Raw genomic sequence first — 17501 nt, forward strand, 5'->3', positions numbered from 1 at the left:
TCATTGTCTCTGAATGCTAATATTCTTGCTGCCTAGGTCCCAGTGAATTCTGTCCAGTGGCCTTTGCAATCCTGAGTACCTTCTCAAGAGCTTTAAAAAGTTGAATCCCACAAACAAAGCATGTAATTTGTTACATTTTATTTCAGGTTTAGGCACACTTGCAGACCATTTGGGGCACGCCAGTGTGCCATAGCACAGTGGTTGAAAAAAGGTGGGATGTTCTCTGCAATCTGGGAAAGAAATAAGGAGACGTGTCAGATCCTCAGATTCCACTTACAGGACTATCAGGGATAGGAAAACAGTAATAATTACTTCAAGGAAGCATTTCAATTATCTTATTAGTACAGAAAATAATCAAAATGCTTCTGCTATTCGTACAACAACCTTACTCAAAAATATTTATATTTTCTTTGTTACTTGCATGGAGTATTTGAACCTATGAACAAAAACCACATCTTGGGAGCTTCCTGACTTGGAGTAAACAATGTCATTTGTAACACATAAGGAGGGTCCCCGACCTTAGCTATCCTCACCAACTCCTTGGCTACATTTAATCAAGGAGTCTATGTTGATTGAGACACTGGTGTCCAGAACTAGCCAAGGGTTAGTAGGATGCAGAACAATAGAGTCACCCATCTAGTACTGGGAATGAACAATCACAGGCCAACAAGCCACAAAAGAAAGGTCATTAATGAGCTCACTCCACAAAAATCCGATATATTCCTATGGGAATTTAGGGTATAAAAAGCTAGGTCAGAGACACCACATTTTTCTTGTTCCTCATTCATCCTTCTGCCTTGCTATTGTCGTTGTTTGTCGACCCGCTGCTGCTACATTAAGCATCTCCCTTCCTCTACCTCAGTGATTTTCAACCTTTTTCATCTTGTGGCACACTGACAAGGCATCAAAATTGTCAGGGCACACCATCAGGTTTTTGACAATTGACAAGGCACACCATGCTGCCAGTGGCAGGTTCACATCCCCATTGGCCCTACTAATAAATGATCTCCCCCCAAATTCCTGTGGCACACCTGTGGACCACTCATGGCACACTAGTGTGCCATGGCACATGGGTTGAAAATGGCTGCTCTACCTGCTGCTATGCAGCCAGCACCTGGGACCAATAACTGCTCTCTTTCTTTCTGATTCTTTTCCCCTCTTTACCAACTTCCCTCTCTGAGAGCAAGCAAGAAATACCTGCTCCAGTGCCTACTGAGCAGCCACCATTTGTGTGTCACCTCACAATGAATCCCTAGCCCTGGGAAAGCAGCCTTGTCTCCCTGGACTTGCTTCCCTCCTTGGAACTAACTATGGCTACTTTTCTGCTTTTTGCACTGCCCTGAATCTGGAGATAGCTTGGTCTGGGCAACCTCGCCCCGCAGTTCCTGCAGTGCTTCAAAGTCAAAACAGCAGGAACAGATAAGTAACAATACTATTTGTCAAGCCTGGGCCATTGATCCAAAAAACCTTTTCTATCTTCATGTATCATGTGCAGTCAAACCGATAATGCTTAGTGCCTCCATCGTTTCCCTCTTTGTGTGAATGGGGTGTGTGTGTGTGTGTGTGCGTGTGTGTTAGAGAGAGAGAGAGAGAGAGAGAGAGAGAGAGAGAGAGAGTTGAGAATTTGAGTGATTGCTGCATATATTGGTTGCTTTTCATGTTTCATTCCATTCCCTGCTGTTGCACTATTATCCCCACATTAAAAGTTCTTTTTGTTGCACCTTCATCTCATGTCCCTCTTTCTTATATGCCATTCCACTGAGTTATGCCATGTATCTTTAAGATACAAGTATCTTAAAAACACACTTAGTATCGATATGCCCAGATGATTCTGGGTCAGTTTCCTCTTGTCAGTGGCAGACCTCCACAGCCCTGCAACCCAAGGCAAAGGTCTGCAATGGCGCCCCCTGCACGTAAATCTGCCACCCCCCACTCACCTGAGGCTCACAGAACCTCACATGACCTGAGCCTATGTCGGGGAAGCCTCTCTGAGGTTCCCTGATGCTATAAACTGTTCTTCCAGAAAACCGAAAGCACAGTTTTCGACCCTGTCAGGAGCCTCAGAGAGGCTTCCACAGGGTCCTAGAGGCTGAAGCCCAGGGCATTTGCCCCATAGACTTCAATGGTAGGTCCACAACTGCCACCTGCCTCATTTTCTGATTGCATGATTCTGTTCCTGAGGCTGCAGCAGTTTTTAGGCACTTAAGAAACAATAACAGTTTGAGCTAGTGAACACCCAAAAATCCCAGACCAAACATCTGATGGGCTGTGACACCATTAATAACACAGGCCTACAAAATTGAGGGTCAGAAAAGTTTTTTCCAAACTTCATGGTGGTTTGATATGAATTTGGGGTGCCAATTCAAAAAATGGCATCCGTTTTGCCCTATCACGTCTAGTTTTAGAGATATAGTACAGCCTCATTAGTGAATGGTTCAAGCAGCTTCCTCATGAGGAAGCCATGGTGTAGGCTTCCTCATGAGGAAGCTGCTTGAACCATTCACTAAAGAGGCTATACTATATCTCCAAAACTAGACGTGATAGGGCAAAACGGATACCATTTTTGGAATCGGCACCCCAAATACACCCAGGAATTGGTGTAACATTTAAGAAAGCAAAATGTGTGTTGGCCTGTGTAATAATAATAATAATAATATTAAAATAATGACATATTGAATTATTTGAGTATGAGTCTCTGTATTGACTTCCATGCAGCAAGATGTTCAACTTGGAATTTATACAACAGTTTTATGTTGGAGATTCCGAATGCCTTTAAAAATGTCATAACGGATGACGCTCTTTTATGAATACATGCTGAGTTACTTCTGTTCTGATTCCTATGCAGTCAGCAGATGCAACCTAAGAATCAAGTTGTTCTCTGAAGGTGCCTACACATTCTGTTTATTTACTCCTCTTATTCACAGTCTATGAATGGAGTTGAAATGGGAGGAAGCTAATTGGAATCGCATTTGCAGGAAACAAACAGTGGGGGTTGAAATTACAGTGCCTAATTATTTCAGAGTGAAGCAGACCACGCACAATATCTCTGTGCCAAGCAGCTGTAATTAAAATGACTTAAAAACAGAATAGAAAAATGTGTGGTCCTTTGCAGGGAGAAAAAGAAACAGCAGACTTACAAAAGATGGTTGTGGTTGAAATTCAGTCATATCAGCACTGTAGTCAATGGAACTTCCATTGTGCTCTATGGAAAATGATTGTTGTTACACTAAATTCCCAAGATGGGTACAAGTTCCGTTCCAGAGGTTTGTCCAGTAGGTTGGATACATCTTGAAACAGCTGGTTCTTGCCAGCCTAATGATATCATGCCTGTGCAAAAGTTCCATGGTGGATGGACTATGCCTGTGCAAAATCACCAGTGGAGCTCTCCGTAACATGAATGACCTCTGCCTGGAGACCCAGTGCATTTTGCTACTCTTACCTGTTGTTGAGTCTTCTGAGTAATCCCTCTCTGGCCCATCCAAAAGATGAAGTTGTGAAAGCTGATCTGCACTCACTCTGTACCAGGAGTGGTTATGGTCTTCCCTCAGTGGTGGAGAATATTCTAGATCACAGGGTGATTCAAAATTGCAGTCAAAAACTGAAAAAGAAAAGGAAAACAGAGAGCATTCTCAGATGGAGCAACGTATTCACTTCTATTAACAGACAGGAAATATTTTCTTTCCCATTTCTCCTTTTCTTTTTGCTCACTCCAAACTAGGAAAACAGACCAATGGCCCAATCCTAAGAGACAGAAGTGCCAGCAGAACGTGTATCCTGTCGGCAAGCGCTGTTGCAAAAGTGCTATAAAGTCCTTTGTGTCAGTGTGAAGGCCAGGCATACTGGCTGCCACAGGGATGCCTGCTGGACCAAGGAGAGGTGGGGCAAGGGGAGGATGGAGAGTGGAAAGGGGCAGAATCAGCGGTGCCAGTACACATTGTATCCTAAACCCCTTCCTGGACCTGATCCTCCTACCTGGATTAAAATGGAGTTGCATCAGTAATATCACTGCACAGATTTGAGTCGACTCATTGTGGCAGCTGGGGCTTGCCTGGGAGCAAGGGAACAGATGTTCTCTTACCCAGAGGGGACCTCCAGCAACCAAAAATTTTCTGCAAGAGCAGCAGAAGCCATGCTAGTACCGCTACAACACCTCACGAGGATTTGTTCGGGTTTCACTGCAAATAATCTGAAGTCATGGTATGTGTTTTGTCAGCATGATCTATGTTCTACCAGTAATGCGAAGGAAAACACATTCCTACAATTAGAAATCAGACCTAGGAAAGATTTCTCTACATCTCTTTCTAGAGAATCTCTTTCTAGAGAAAGATTTCTCTACGGGCAGGAGGTCTGGTCTAGAGGGTAGAGCGTTAGCCCGAAGATAACATCAGAATGTCGCCAGTTCGAGAACACCGGCAGGTCCCTGAACAGCGAGACCTTGAAGCAGCTGACAAGCTGAGCCGAATTATTCCATTTGCTGTGTGAGAAAAGAAGCGTCTTGTCTGCCCTCCACGTGAGAGATGAAGGAGCTGCTTGTCAGCCTGCGGGGGGGGGGGGGGGGACGGGACTGGAGGCCAGAAGTGAGATCAGACCCAGAAGATCCATCTGAAATGTTGTGTGGTTCTTGAAAGAGAGAACCGTTTATGATTGTAAAAATCCCCTTGAGGGATTTAGAAATGCCTGTCTATGTAAACAGCGTTGAATAAAGTCAGAGGAGTAATCCGATGACCAGAAAGGCGGTATATAAATACCGAGTTATTATTATTATTATCTCTCTGTACAAAAGGTGGCGAAGCAGCAGCAGAAAAGCAAGGTATATAAGGATATATTTGTAGAAGCTGAGTATCTATCCCATTGCATTTATCTCCATTTTGTTTAATCCTTCAATTACATGAGCAGTACATGCGCCCAAAGAAAAGCACAGGGATGAGAAGAGAAAAGAGCTGGGAGTCTATATGGGCAAATTTCACTGTCTGTGCTATGCCAATCACAGTGAGGTGCTATCCTTACTCGTGAGTATGGAGCAGACACGATAGCCCTTTTCTTGAAATGGCAGGGGGTCTTTGATTTTTGCTTAAGTCATTTTTTCTTATGCTCATTTATGTTTGCCCTCAGTCTGTAGTTGGCCTAGAAATTTCAGACCTTTTTGCAGGTGGGGGAGGACCTACTGCTCTATGGCGATTTTCATTAAAATCCATTCTTTTGAACCTAGGATGAGATTAACCCAAATAATTGAAGTTGACACTAGCCAAACCAGCCAAGACATTTTTTAAACTTCAATTAGATTCTCTATTAAACATCTCATTTCTTCCCAGCTTACACAGATTTATGATTTTCACCCCATTCTCTTGGAGGCATCATACCTTTTAATCCTAAGGTTAATACCCTTGCCCTTTCCCTGATCTATTTCAGATAATTCACCTGTTTAATGACAATATGAAATGAACGAGCCTTTTTACATTTCTCATTCTACTTTCTTTGCCATATACACTACCATCTTTCTGACATTGCTAGCACCTCATTCACATTAGGCAACAGGAGATAACAAACTCACATCAGCAACTCACAGCTTCTCATTAGCAAAGAGAGAGACTAGTCCTTTTCATCCTAAAAGAAATCATGTAGGTTGAGCGTGTGGCAGAGGTCTGGTATCACACTCAGAACTGATGTGCCTGCAATTTGTATGCAGGGATCCCGTGTACTTGGACAGAGTCTGCGCATGTACAGATAGTACAGACTCTGCACACAATAGGTTGGGAGAGGAGACAGTCAGTATCTCTTCTTCTGCATGTGCTCAGCCTGCATGGCTATTGCTTCTTTGTTCTACATAACAGAATTTATATCAGAATACAGTATAGCTTGATTCAACTTGGTTTTCTTTTTTAACATTATGCATTTCTTGGGTGAGTTACAGAGAATGCAAATTTTAGGATTATTTAATAGCACACATAGGAATTTATTTTCCTGAGTTTGGAAAATTACACACACCTTTTCCATTAAAAAAAAAAGTAGTGGTTTTATGCCCACATCTAACTGATTACTTAGTCTGTGCACTGCTCTTCTACCCCAACTAACCATGAGATAGTGGTGGCCAGAAAGATAAAGGTGGGGTCTCAGTATCCACATGGAATCCGTTCTTGGACTGCCTGCAGATACCAAAAATTGCAGATAAACAAATCTGTGATTTTTTATCCCTTTTGCCCTCCAAAGAGAACTGGAGCTACACTTCCCCGGGCTTCCTCTGACCTCAGAATGCCTTAAAAGGCATTAAAACGTCACTTCCGGTTTCCCTCAGTAAACTGGAAGTCTTGTTCTTTTGGCTGTCAGAGCCAATCTGAAGCCCGCAGAGGCAGCGGGCAGATGCGTGCTGCCTCTGCGGGCTTCAGAAAACCCCCCCAGAGAGGACCAGAGTGCAGCTCCGGTCCCCCTCAGAGGGTTCAGGTGGAGTCGATTCTGGCCCAAAGCGGGTCCAGGGGACCCGGGTTGAGCCAGTTCCACAGATGTAAAATCCACGGATAATCAGGCTCTACCTGTATTACAGAACCTGGCAAACACAGGATCAAGTCCCAGCTCACCCATGAATTTGCTTTTTAGCCGTTTAGCAAGATGTTCCCCATAGGTAAAATGAGAATGGGCATCAAACTCAACTGTTGCAAAAAATGAAGCTGATCATAGTTTTCAGGCAGTAAGATTTTCACCATCAGGCTGCAGTAAGATAGTCTTGAATTTAGTATTTCACCACAGTGATTTCCTTCCTGATACACAATAAATGTTCATGCCAATGTTGGAAAATCAGAACAAGGAATCATAAAGTCAGTCAGTGCCACCTGATTTCTGGAGACAGGCAGCCCAATTCTATCCCCAAATGCAGTGGCACCAACATAGCTACCACAGCACCCTGCTGGGGCTGCTGGAGATTTCCCTGAGGGAAGGGGACTTTCATCCACTTCCACAAAGCCCCAGGTCCCGCAATGGGCCTCCTCACATCTGTGCCAGCTGTTCTGCTGGTGCAGATGGGAGAACTGTAGGATTATAGGATCTGTAATGGAAATGCACAAGATCCCTCGAGGAGATAGGATGTGGTCTCAACAGTGGCCTCTTGCTTTGGCAGGCAAGCATAGGGTTAACACCAGGGCCTTAGATTGAAGTGAGTGTGCTACACAGCTGCAGCCATTAGAGGCAACAAGGTCTTCAAGGACAAAAGCAGCACCAGGAGAAGGGTGAGTTTGTGGGTTTAGAAGGAAGGAGGTTGGAGAGACTGAGAGAACGCAGAAGGGAGGAGCGAGGACTGATGAATGGACTAAGGGACTAACAGACTGGGTGACAGACTACAGGACCTGCTGACTAACTGACTGAAGGACAAATGGTGAATGGACATCTAAGGATTGCTGGAATGGGGATTGCTGGAGACTTCTGGAACAGAGACTGGTGTGTGGCTGCCACACCCAAGACCTGCTGAGAACCAAGGTGTTGCTGTGGTGGCTGGAGAACCTGCGGTGGCTGGAGAAGCTGCTGACAGGAGAGCGGGGGAAGAGGACCTCTGCAGGTTGAACAGACGAGTTACTCTGGTGGTGGGGTAGAGCAGTGCTGCAGTGCAGAACTAGGGCCATTGTTGGGGGGGGGGAAAGGGGGAGGTAATTGGCTTAAAGTGGGCATAAGTTCTCTAGGTGAAGCTTAGACTGGGAATCTGGCAAAACAGGATCCAGCTAGCAGGACCCTGCCCTCTCCTTGCTCCTCCTCCACCCCAGAAGCCTCCTCCCACCCCACAAATCTGCACCGCTGCCCGGCAAACAAATGTACCCCTGCTGGTGCTGCGGAGTTTCAGCGTGACGCTGATACCCAGTGCCGACAGCCCCTCCAATCTGGGTGTTATGGACATACCTTACAGCATGTTTGTGACACCCAGTGTTAGTGCTGGAATTCAGCGCTGGAGCTCATTGCCTGTCAAATTGGGCCCTGAATCACATGAGAATGGTGAGAGAGACTCTCCAGTTTCCTGATCCGTCCTCACTAAATGGAACTTAAATTGGGATTTCAGATATCTTCCCGCTTGGAGTCGGAGATGCTTTATTTACCTAATGTTACTTAAAACTATTTCTTTAATTAAATGCCCAGATGACATTAAGATTAGGCACTTCAGTTCACTGTAAATGCACGCCACACATATGGTATACAACATCATTTATAAACAGTCTATGTGCCTCATAATCTTTTGCTCCTGCTGTTTATTGACTGCTGCAAAAATGTGCCCTAACCTACATTTTTCTCCTGAATTTGTGAATGGTTGCTCACTAAGAATTAGTACTACTGCAGATACAAGCTAGAGGATATTTCTAATGCAACACCCCTGCGTTTTTGTTACACCATATGTTTCTAGCTGTACCAAGTGTGAATTACTTAGTTTGAAAGATATTATACAGTGGTCATTCAGACATTTGCTTTGGAAGAGTTTTGTATTTAAATAATAGCCACCATTTCCTTCTAGGTCTTTTTCCCCCTTAATCTGAAGCTTTAAGGAAAAGTAATTAAATTTAATAGAACCTGGAGAGATTTCCTTTTTATGCCACCACCAAAAGAAATAACTAGAGCTTGAGGAAGCAGCTACTGTGCATACTCAGGGGGCTTTTGCAATGATGTATACATATATATGTTTATGCAGTAGCTGTTTGCGAACCATGGCTCATAAAGGCTAGAAAGGGGCTGCTAAGGTCCAGTGAATCACAAATCCATTTTTTACATGCACACTAGAAATCTTTCCCTGTTCAACCCCTTCTGCAAATAAAGTCAAGGACAGCTTAGGAAACCAGTTAATATAACCCAACACATTTGATCACAAGTTCAGTTTTCTCACAAGTAGAACTGTTATTGCTCAGTTCAGCTTGCTCAGACAGGAAAACAGGCCAGTATCTCTAATGTGAAATGCAAGTCTCTGTGTACTGTTATAAGAAGTGACACACACCCAACCCTAATCATCTCCTTATAAGGACTACAGTACCTAGCTAGGACTACCTGGATACCTAGCCACATGTCAAGAGCTGAGACTTCAATCTAGATCTCGGGTATTTTACATGGGCTTTTGAACTAACTGGTATAGGGCGCAATCCTAACCCTATGTCAGTGCTTTCCAGCACTGGCATAGCGGTGCCAATAGAACATGTGCTGCATCCTGCAGTTGGGTGTCACTCACGGAGGCCTCCTCAAAGTAAGGGAATGTTTATCCCCTTACCTCAGAGCTGCCTTGCCCTTATATCAGTGCTGGGAAGCACTTACATAAGGGGTTAGGATTGAGCCCATAGTCGGTTTGTCTAGAGCAGGGGTGCCCAAACCCTGACCCAGGGGCCATTTGTGGCCCTTGAGGACTCCTAGGCTGGTCCGTGGGGAGCCCCCAGTCTCCAATGAGCCTCTGGCCTGCCGGAGACTTGCTGGAGCCTGCACTGGCCCAAAGCAGCTGTTCTCATCACAAGGGCAGACTGTTCAATCTGTTTTAGAAGCTGCGGGCCACTTTTTCTCTCTGCTGCTTGCTGTTTCATGTCTGAAGCAGCTGTGGCAGTGAAGGAAAGGCCAGCCTTGCTTTGCACGAGGTCTTTTATAGGCCTTGAGCTATCATGAGACCTTCATTCATTCATATAAATTCCATCACTAATATATTCATTTATGTAAATTTATTCAAATTTGAAATGTAAATTAATTCTTTCTTTCCCGGCCCCTGATACAGTGTCTGAGAGATAATGTGGCCCTCCTGCCAAAAAGTTTGGACACCCCTGGTCTAGAGGGTCTGTGGTTGTGGTGTCTAATTTGCTGGCTGAGTACTGTTTGGGGCTGTAAAAAGCCTAATGGGGAATAGGAAGCTGGTGACAGATAATCAGCCCCATGTTGCATTTCCTGGTAAATTTGCTAAGCAGATAAGTATAAACTATATAGACCACTGGTTCTCAAACTCTACAGGAGTTTGAGAACCAGGGTAAGTCTTTGCAGGTGCAGGGTGAAAAGGAGCAATGTGATCCCCAGGATCATGTCACTGTAGGGGAAGGAAGGGCTGTTTTTTAACTTTACTTACTTGCTACAAGGGCCCAGGGGTGAAGCCAGATCACAACCTGGTTCACAACCTAATCTCGTTGTAATTGCCTAACCAGAAGTGGATTGCGATTGTTTTTCTAGCCTTCTATGTGCCACGGGGAGCCCTGCAAAGGGCTCCGCGGGGCTCCCTGCACTGAGCAGCAAGTAAGTAAAGTTTAAAAACAGCCTTTCCCCCTCAGCAGCGTGATCCTGGGGATTGTGTTGCTGCTCTCCCCCTGCCACTCCTTAAAAGGAAAAGGACAGGGATTCTCAGTCTGGTGGGTCATGACCCACCAGTTTGAGAACCACTGATATAGACACTCCTAAGACATTTTTACTACAGCAAACCTTTCTAAATAAATATTCATAGTAATGCATTAGGGAGGAGATACTGTTTAAATTGCTTTCTTGGGAGAAGTATTCTGCTCAGTGAGCCCTGAGACCTCCATTAACACTAGCTAACCTCTATATACTTAATTTATAAGGCCTATAAGCATTTAATTCATGACAGGAAAGTGACATATTGATTTTTCAGTTACTGATTTCAAAAACAAAGCCAGTTTCTGAAACTTACCCCGTTTGCCTTTGTGACTCTCTCTCTCTCTTACCTCTCTAAGAAGACGCAAGACGATTCATGCAGAAGTGCCACCTGCTCCCTAACCCTTCTTGCCACAGTAGATGCTCCCTCCCTAACCCACCATGCCTGTTATAGTGGATGCTCCCATCTCAGATCCTGCTTACTTCTGGGATCCACCTGTCCACTCAGAGGTGAAGGTGGGTGCTGTGCCTTTGTACATGTGCACTTTCCTGAAGCCCTGCTCTTGAGACCAAGTTGCTAAGTTGGGGTGGCCATCTCTTCCCAACACAGATCTGGGGTTGCATGACAGAGATCTGTGTTGGAAAGCAATGGCTACCCTAGCCTAGAGGCTTGGTCTCAGGCACAGGGCCTTAGGAAAGGTTCCACTTTCAGCTCCAGCAGCAAAGTGATGCCTTGGGTGTTTTCCCGAGGTCCTGCGGTGTAGTTCTTGATGTTGCTAGGCATCTGTGCTGATTGATAGTCTTGCACTCTGAATCTTCCAGTGTTGATGTTGGCATTTTTTTTAAAAAAAGGATCACTCCTATTTTGGAGCATTGTTTGAGAGGGAAGTATTGGCAATTTCTTTTGCTTTCTTTTGTAGTATATCAGACTATCCACAAGCTGAAGCCATGTGAGTGAGCATCTGACATGACACAGCCTTGATCAGGCCTCTTTCCAGCTTTGAAGCACACTGCAATCTAGGTGATTATTAGAGCTGGATATGGAAAGTCATGCTTCCGGGTTGGGAACTGAGAAGCATGACCTTCTGGTATGATGCAGCAGAGGAGGCTGATCAATGCTGTGCCTTTAAAAATACAATCTTGGGATCTAAATACGACTCAGCCCTTTTAAAACTTGTTCTTGATTTTTGGATGCTGAATAATTGAAAATTTGACATTGTAACTCTAAGTTGTTTGCATGCATGTGGCAACTTTTAAAGCTACTTATATAACAGAAACTTTCTCGCTGGAAATAAGAAACCATTCAGTGAGATCATGTTTAGTTGCCATTGAAAGATGGCAGGTTTTCAGAAGCAGAGCATAAAACAAACATTAAAAGCTCTTCCCTCTTTGACAAATTTTACAAGCCTGCCAGGGACAATTTGTTGGCATATAAAGTTTGTGAAGAATTGATTTTGCAGGCTTGTAATTCAGATTATTGAGATGTATGAAATCTGAGATACACAACCAGCATGCGTAGATGTTATTGTATTTTAACATTTAAGTAATTCATCACGCCAGTGATGATTCACAAAGTGTGAACACCATAGTCGTGATGAGTGGTAGACTTTAAATGAAAGGAAGTTATTTGTTTTCCCTCTTCCCCTTGATTTCATCTAATGCTTCAAATGACGCAAACTCAAAACTTTTACATGCATCATCTAAGGAAATTACTGTGAAAACTCATCTGAGAATTTTAAAGGAATGAAGAGTTGGGGTCATGTGGGTGCAAGAGACTGAAGAAATTAGATTCATTCATTCATATCTCACTTTTCTGCCTCAGAAGTGGTTGAAGATAGCTGTAACTGGTAACTCTTCTCTTTTTCAGGCTAAACATAACAAGTTCTTTTGATACTTCAAAGTTCTCATAGCCCAATCCTATCCACACTTTCCTGGGAGCAAGCCCCATTGACCCTAATTACTTACTTCTGAGTAGACATGCATAGGATTGGGCTGTGAGATACTTATCTGGAAGAGTATCACACAGAAGAATGGCAGAGCTTCTGAGGGCAGGACTAGAACTAATGGCTTGAAAGTACAGTGAATTAGATTTGGGGAAGACATCAGGAAGAATTTCCTAACTGTAAGAGCTGTCAGAGCTCTTCTGCACTGGAACAGTCTGCTTTGTGCAGTAGTAGACTTTCCTCTAATTGGAGGTTTTCATGCAGAGGATGGATGGCCATCTGTTGTGGACACTGTATCAGCTGCCTGCACTGAGCAGTGTTGGAATAGATGACCTCCAAAGTCTTTTCCAATTCTATGGTTCTATGATGTTTAGAGAGGTGGTTTTACAAGCTACCCTGGTTTGGGCACTTCTGTCTTATGGATTAGAAAGAGTTGGAGAAAGAAACTACTTGTGAAGGGGTAGTGAAATGTAAACACTATGAAAACCTGTGGTGTCTAGAGGTTTTATCCACAGCTCTCACAATTCATATGACAAACCTGGGAGTTGGATTTAAAAAGCATTAAATGCTACCAGAGGTGAACAATCTCCAGCTGCCCAGAAGCAAACTGGTAACAAATATAACTGGTACAGAATTAGTCTAATATTTGCATACTACTGAGCCCTCACCAAAATCCCTGCAACCACATTATGACCTGTTGTAGTTTACAAACTGTCCTGAAAGACAAGTAGCACAGTATGTTAGTCTAAACTGTAACATTCCCATCCTGAATGCAGATTGGAGTCTATTTTGAATTTCAGCATAAGTTTAAAATTTAGATTGAATAAATGAATGAACAAGTGTTCATTATAGAAATAACATAGTAATTTGCCTCTGTGTTCAACCTCACAAGTCACCTTTGCTGTCACAGAGTTTTCACTGTAGTTCAACTGCATATATAGCCCTGTTATAATATACGAGCAGGCAATGGCTCCTAAAGAGTGTAATTAACTAAAGTTCCTGCCATTGCCTGCATAAATTTTCCTTTATGGCAAATTATGTTTGTTTAATTAATTAAACTATAGATTTTCAAAAGACATCAGCCCCTGTTTTTTTAAGATATTCAATTATATCCAAATGAAGATCTGGCCATCAAAACATTTTAAACAAACATAATTTGCCATAATGTTTCAGAGCATGTTGGCTGAAATCTCTTCATCTGGCATTGTGCTCCATAAAGAGTTAGAGGCTCTAGGAATAAGATGATTTTCCTTACTTGTTTCATGGGTTTGCTTGTATTGTATTGGCAACCTTCAGTCTCGAAAGACTATGGTATCGCGCTCTGAAAGGTGGTTCTGGCACAGCGTCTAGTGTGGCTGAAAAGGCCAATCCGGGAGTGACAATCCCTTCCACACCGGGAGCAAGTGCAGTCTGTCCCTGGTCTGTCTCCCTGGCTATGGGCCTTCCTTCTTTGCCTCTTTGCCTCAGACTGTTGGCCAAGTGTCTCTTCAAACTGGGAAAGGCCATGCTGCACAGCCTGCCTCCAAGCGGGCCGCTCAGAGGCCAGGGTTTCCCACTTGTTGAGGTCCATCCCTAAGGCCTTCAGATCCCTCTTGCAGATGTCCTTGTATCGCAGCTGTGGTCTACCTGTAGGGCGCTTTCCTTGCACGAGTTCTCCATAGAGGAGATCCTTTGGGATCCGGCCATCATCCATTCTCACGACATGACCAAGCCAACGCAGGCGTCTCTGTTTCAGCAGTGAATACATGCTGGGGATTCCAGCACGTTCCAGGACTGTGTTGTTTGGAACTTTGTCCTGCCAGGTGATGCCGAGGATGTGTCGGAGGCAGCGCATGTGGAAAGCGCTCAGTTTCCTCTCCTGTTGTGAGCGGAGAGTCCATGACTCGCTGCAGTACAGAAGTGTACTCAGGACGCAAGCTCTGTAGACCTGGATCTTGGTATGTTCCGTCAGCTTCTTGTTGGACCAGACTCTCTTTGTGAGTCTGGAAAACGTGGTAGCTGCTTTACCGATGCGCTTGTTTAGCTCGGTATCGAGAGAATGAGTGTCGGAGATCGTTGAGCCAAGGTACACAAAGTCATGGACAACCTCCAGTTCATGCTCAGAGATTGTAATGCAGGGAGGTGAGTCCACATCCTGAACCATGACCTGTGTTTTCTTCAGGCTGATTGTCAGTCCAAAATCTTGGCAGGCCTTGCTAAAACGATCCATGAGCTGCTGGAGATCTTTGGCAGAGTGGGTAGTGACAGCTGCATCGTCGGCAAAGAGGAAGTCACGCAGACATTTCAGCTGGACTTTGGATTTTGCTCTCAGTCTGGAGAGGTTGAAGAGCTTTCCGTCTGATCTGGTCCGGAGATAGATGCCTTCTGTTGCAGTTCCAAAGGCCTGCTTCAGCAGGACAGCGAAGAAAATCCCAAACAAGGTTGGTGCAAGAACACAGCCCTGCTTCACTCCGCTTCGGATGTCAAAAGGGTCTGATGTGGAGCCATCGAAGACAACAGTGCCCTTCATGTCCTTGTGGAAAGATCTGATGATGCTGAGGAGCCTGGGTGGACATCCAATCTTGGGGAGAATCTTGAAGAGGCCGTCTCTGCTGACCAGGTCGAAAGCCTTTGTGAGATCTATGAAGGCTATAAAGAGTGACTGTCGTTGTTCCCTGCATTTCTCCTGCAGTTGTCTAAGGGAGAATACCATATCAGTGGTGGACCTGTTGGCTCGGAATCCACACTGCGATTCTGGATAGACGCTCTCTGCAAGTACCTGGAGCCTCTTTAGTACAACTCGGGCAAACAGCTTTCCTACAATGCTAAGGAGAGAGATGCCGCGGTAGTTGTTGCAGTCACCCCTGTCACCTTTGTTCTTGTACAGCGTGATGATGTTTGCATCCCTCATGTCTTGAGGTACTCCACCTTCTCTCCAGCAGAGACAGAGGATTTCATGCAGCTCAGTGACGATGATCTCTTTGCAGCATTTTAGGACTTCAGCAGGGATGCTGTCTTTTCCAGGTGCCTTGCCAAAGGCAAGGGAGTCCAGGGCCACGTGAAGTTCTTCTAGGGTTGGTTCACTGTCAAGCTCCTCCAGCACAGGCAGGCACTCAATGTTGTTCAGTGCTTCTTCGGTGACTACATTTTCTCTGGAATATAGCTCAGAGTAGTGCTGCACCCAGCGTTCCATCTGCTGCGCCCGATCCTGGATGACCTCGCCTGTGGCAGACTTCAGAGGGGCAATTTTCTTCTGTGTTGGACCTAGGGCCTGCTTGATACCATCATACATCCCCTTGATGTTGCCCGTGTCAGCTGCTATCTGTATCTCGGAACAGAGCTGGAGCCAGTAGTCGTTAGCACATCTCCTGGCAGTCTGTTGGACTTTGCTGCGAGCAGTTCGGAGGACCTGCAGGTTGCGCTCACTGGGACAGGCCTTGTATGCTGCTTGAGCTCTCCTCTTTTCCTCAATGACTGGTGTCAACTCCTCAGAGTGGGCTTCAAACCAGTCTGCCGCCTTGTTGGTCTTTTTGCCGAATATGGACAAGGCGGTGTTGTAAACGGTATTCTTGAAATGTTCCCATCTGTTGGATGCATTTGCGTCGGCCGGGCCTGGAAGAGATTCCTCAAGCGCTTGTGCAAATTCCTCCACTTTTCTCTGATCCCGGGTCTTGCTGGTATCAATGCGAGGTCTTCCTTCCTTTTTCGTGTGATACAGTTGCTTTGTTTGCAGTTTCACTCTGCTGCACACCAGGGAGTGGTCAGTGTCACAGGCAGCACCATGATAACTGCGTGTGATCTTGATGCTGGGAAGGCTGGAGCGTCTGGTGAGGATCAGGTCGAGCTGGTGCCAGTGCTTTGATCTTGGGTGTCTCCAAGAGACTCTATGTTGGGGCTTTGTGTTGAAGAACGTGTTGCTGACACAGAGACCGTGATGACAGCAAAACTCTAGCAGGCGTTGGCCATTTTCGTTCATCCTCCCAGTGCCAAACTGACCTAAGCAAGTGGGCCATGAACTGTTATCAGCACCAACTCTAGCATTGAAATCACCGAGGATGAACAATGGCTCTTTTACAGGGATTTTCTTGACAGTGGTGGCCAGGTCATCATAGAATTTGTCCTTGGCTTCTGCTGGAGACGACAGAGTCGGTGCATAAGCACTGATGAGAGTGATAGGTCCTGCTGATGACTGGAGCTGCAGGGACAAAATTCTTTCACTTCCCACAGTAGGTGGGATGATGGATTTCAGCAGGGTATTTCTGACCGCAAAGCCAACGCCATGTTCCCTGGTTTCGTGTTTCCCTGGTTTCGTGTTCCATGGTTTCGCCATGTTCCCTGGTTTCCCATGTTTCCCTGGGTTTGCTTGACTCAGCAGTGAATTGTGCTATTGTGAATTACTACTGTGCATGTGTGATCCTGGAATTCATGGAACCCCTCCATTAATATGAAACCAATTGCAAATCCATGGAACCCCTCCATTAATATGAAACCAATTGCACTGGATCTTGCCACCATGAATTGTTGGAAAAGACAGCGCAATCTTGATAAAACCATAGACACCGTTGCACCAGGGTTTCTGTTCTTTTCATTCATTACAGGTGTATTCTCCCAGGACACACCTTTGAGTGTCAGCCTGGAAGAAAACCTGGACTCATTTAGGTAAGGCTTTTCTTTCTTTCAATTTTCCATCTGTTTGCAATCATATTACGTTTGAATGCTTTGATTTTTATTAAAAGCATTTGCAGTGCCATAAAGAATACATGAAGGCAATATTTATAGTACAAGAGAAAGAATAATTCAGGGATTTTACACAAAAAAGGACAAGTTAAAAGGAGTATTACACATAATCTTCTCAATGAATATATTGTAACAATGCAATTTGGTTTTAGGTTGTCCTTTGAATATTGGTAGAAATTGTCATACTTGGAAAACTGATTGGATATTTATTAGCAATGAGTGCTGCTTTTTTATTGTTTGAGTCCACAGATTGTCTCTGAGTGAGTTCGTACACTTATTCATAATTAAGGCTGAATGGACTAGGCCAGCATAGTGCCATGACCCACCCCATCCTCCAGGGTGGGTTGCGACCTGTGGTTCTGTGCCATGCCTCAAAGCCTTACTAGGAGCCTCCAGTGGCTGCTTCTAGGTCACACCCAATAATAATAATAATACAGGTATTTCTATATCACCTTTCTTGGTCCTCAGATTTCTCCTTAGACTTTACTCAAGGTGGTTTACATAGGCAGGCAGTTTAAATCCCCGTAGGGA

The 17501-nt window shown here is 44.7% G+C and overlaps 1 protein-coding gene across 1 annotated transcript in view; it reads right to left on the reverse strand.

Annotated features, from left to right (window-relative positions):
- ALK (ALK receptor tyrosine kinase) overlaps positions 1–17501 on the reverse strand; it is a 690171-nt gene that overhangs the window by 424204 nt on the left and 248466 nt on the right. Inside the window, exon 3 of the mRNA XM_066623272.1 lies at positions 3440–3598. Within this exon, the coding sequence (XP_066479369.1) occupies positions 3440–3598 (159 nt within the window). The remainder of the gene's footprint in view (positions 1–3439; positions 3599–17501) is intronic.

The sequence above is a fragment of the Tiliqua scincoides genome, chromosome 1, assembly GCF_035046505.1.
Source record: "Tiliqua scincoides isolate rTilSci1 chromosome 1, rTilSci1.hap2, whole genome shotgun sequence".
NCBI lineage: Eukaryota > Metazoa > Chordata > Lepidosauria > Squamata > Scincidae > Tiliqua > Tiliqua scincoides.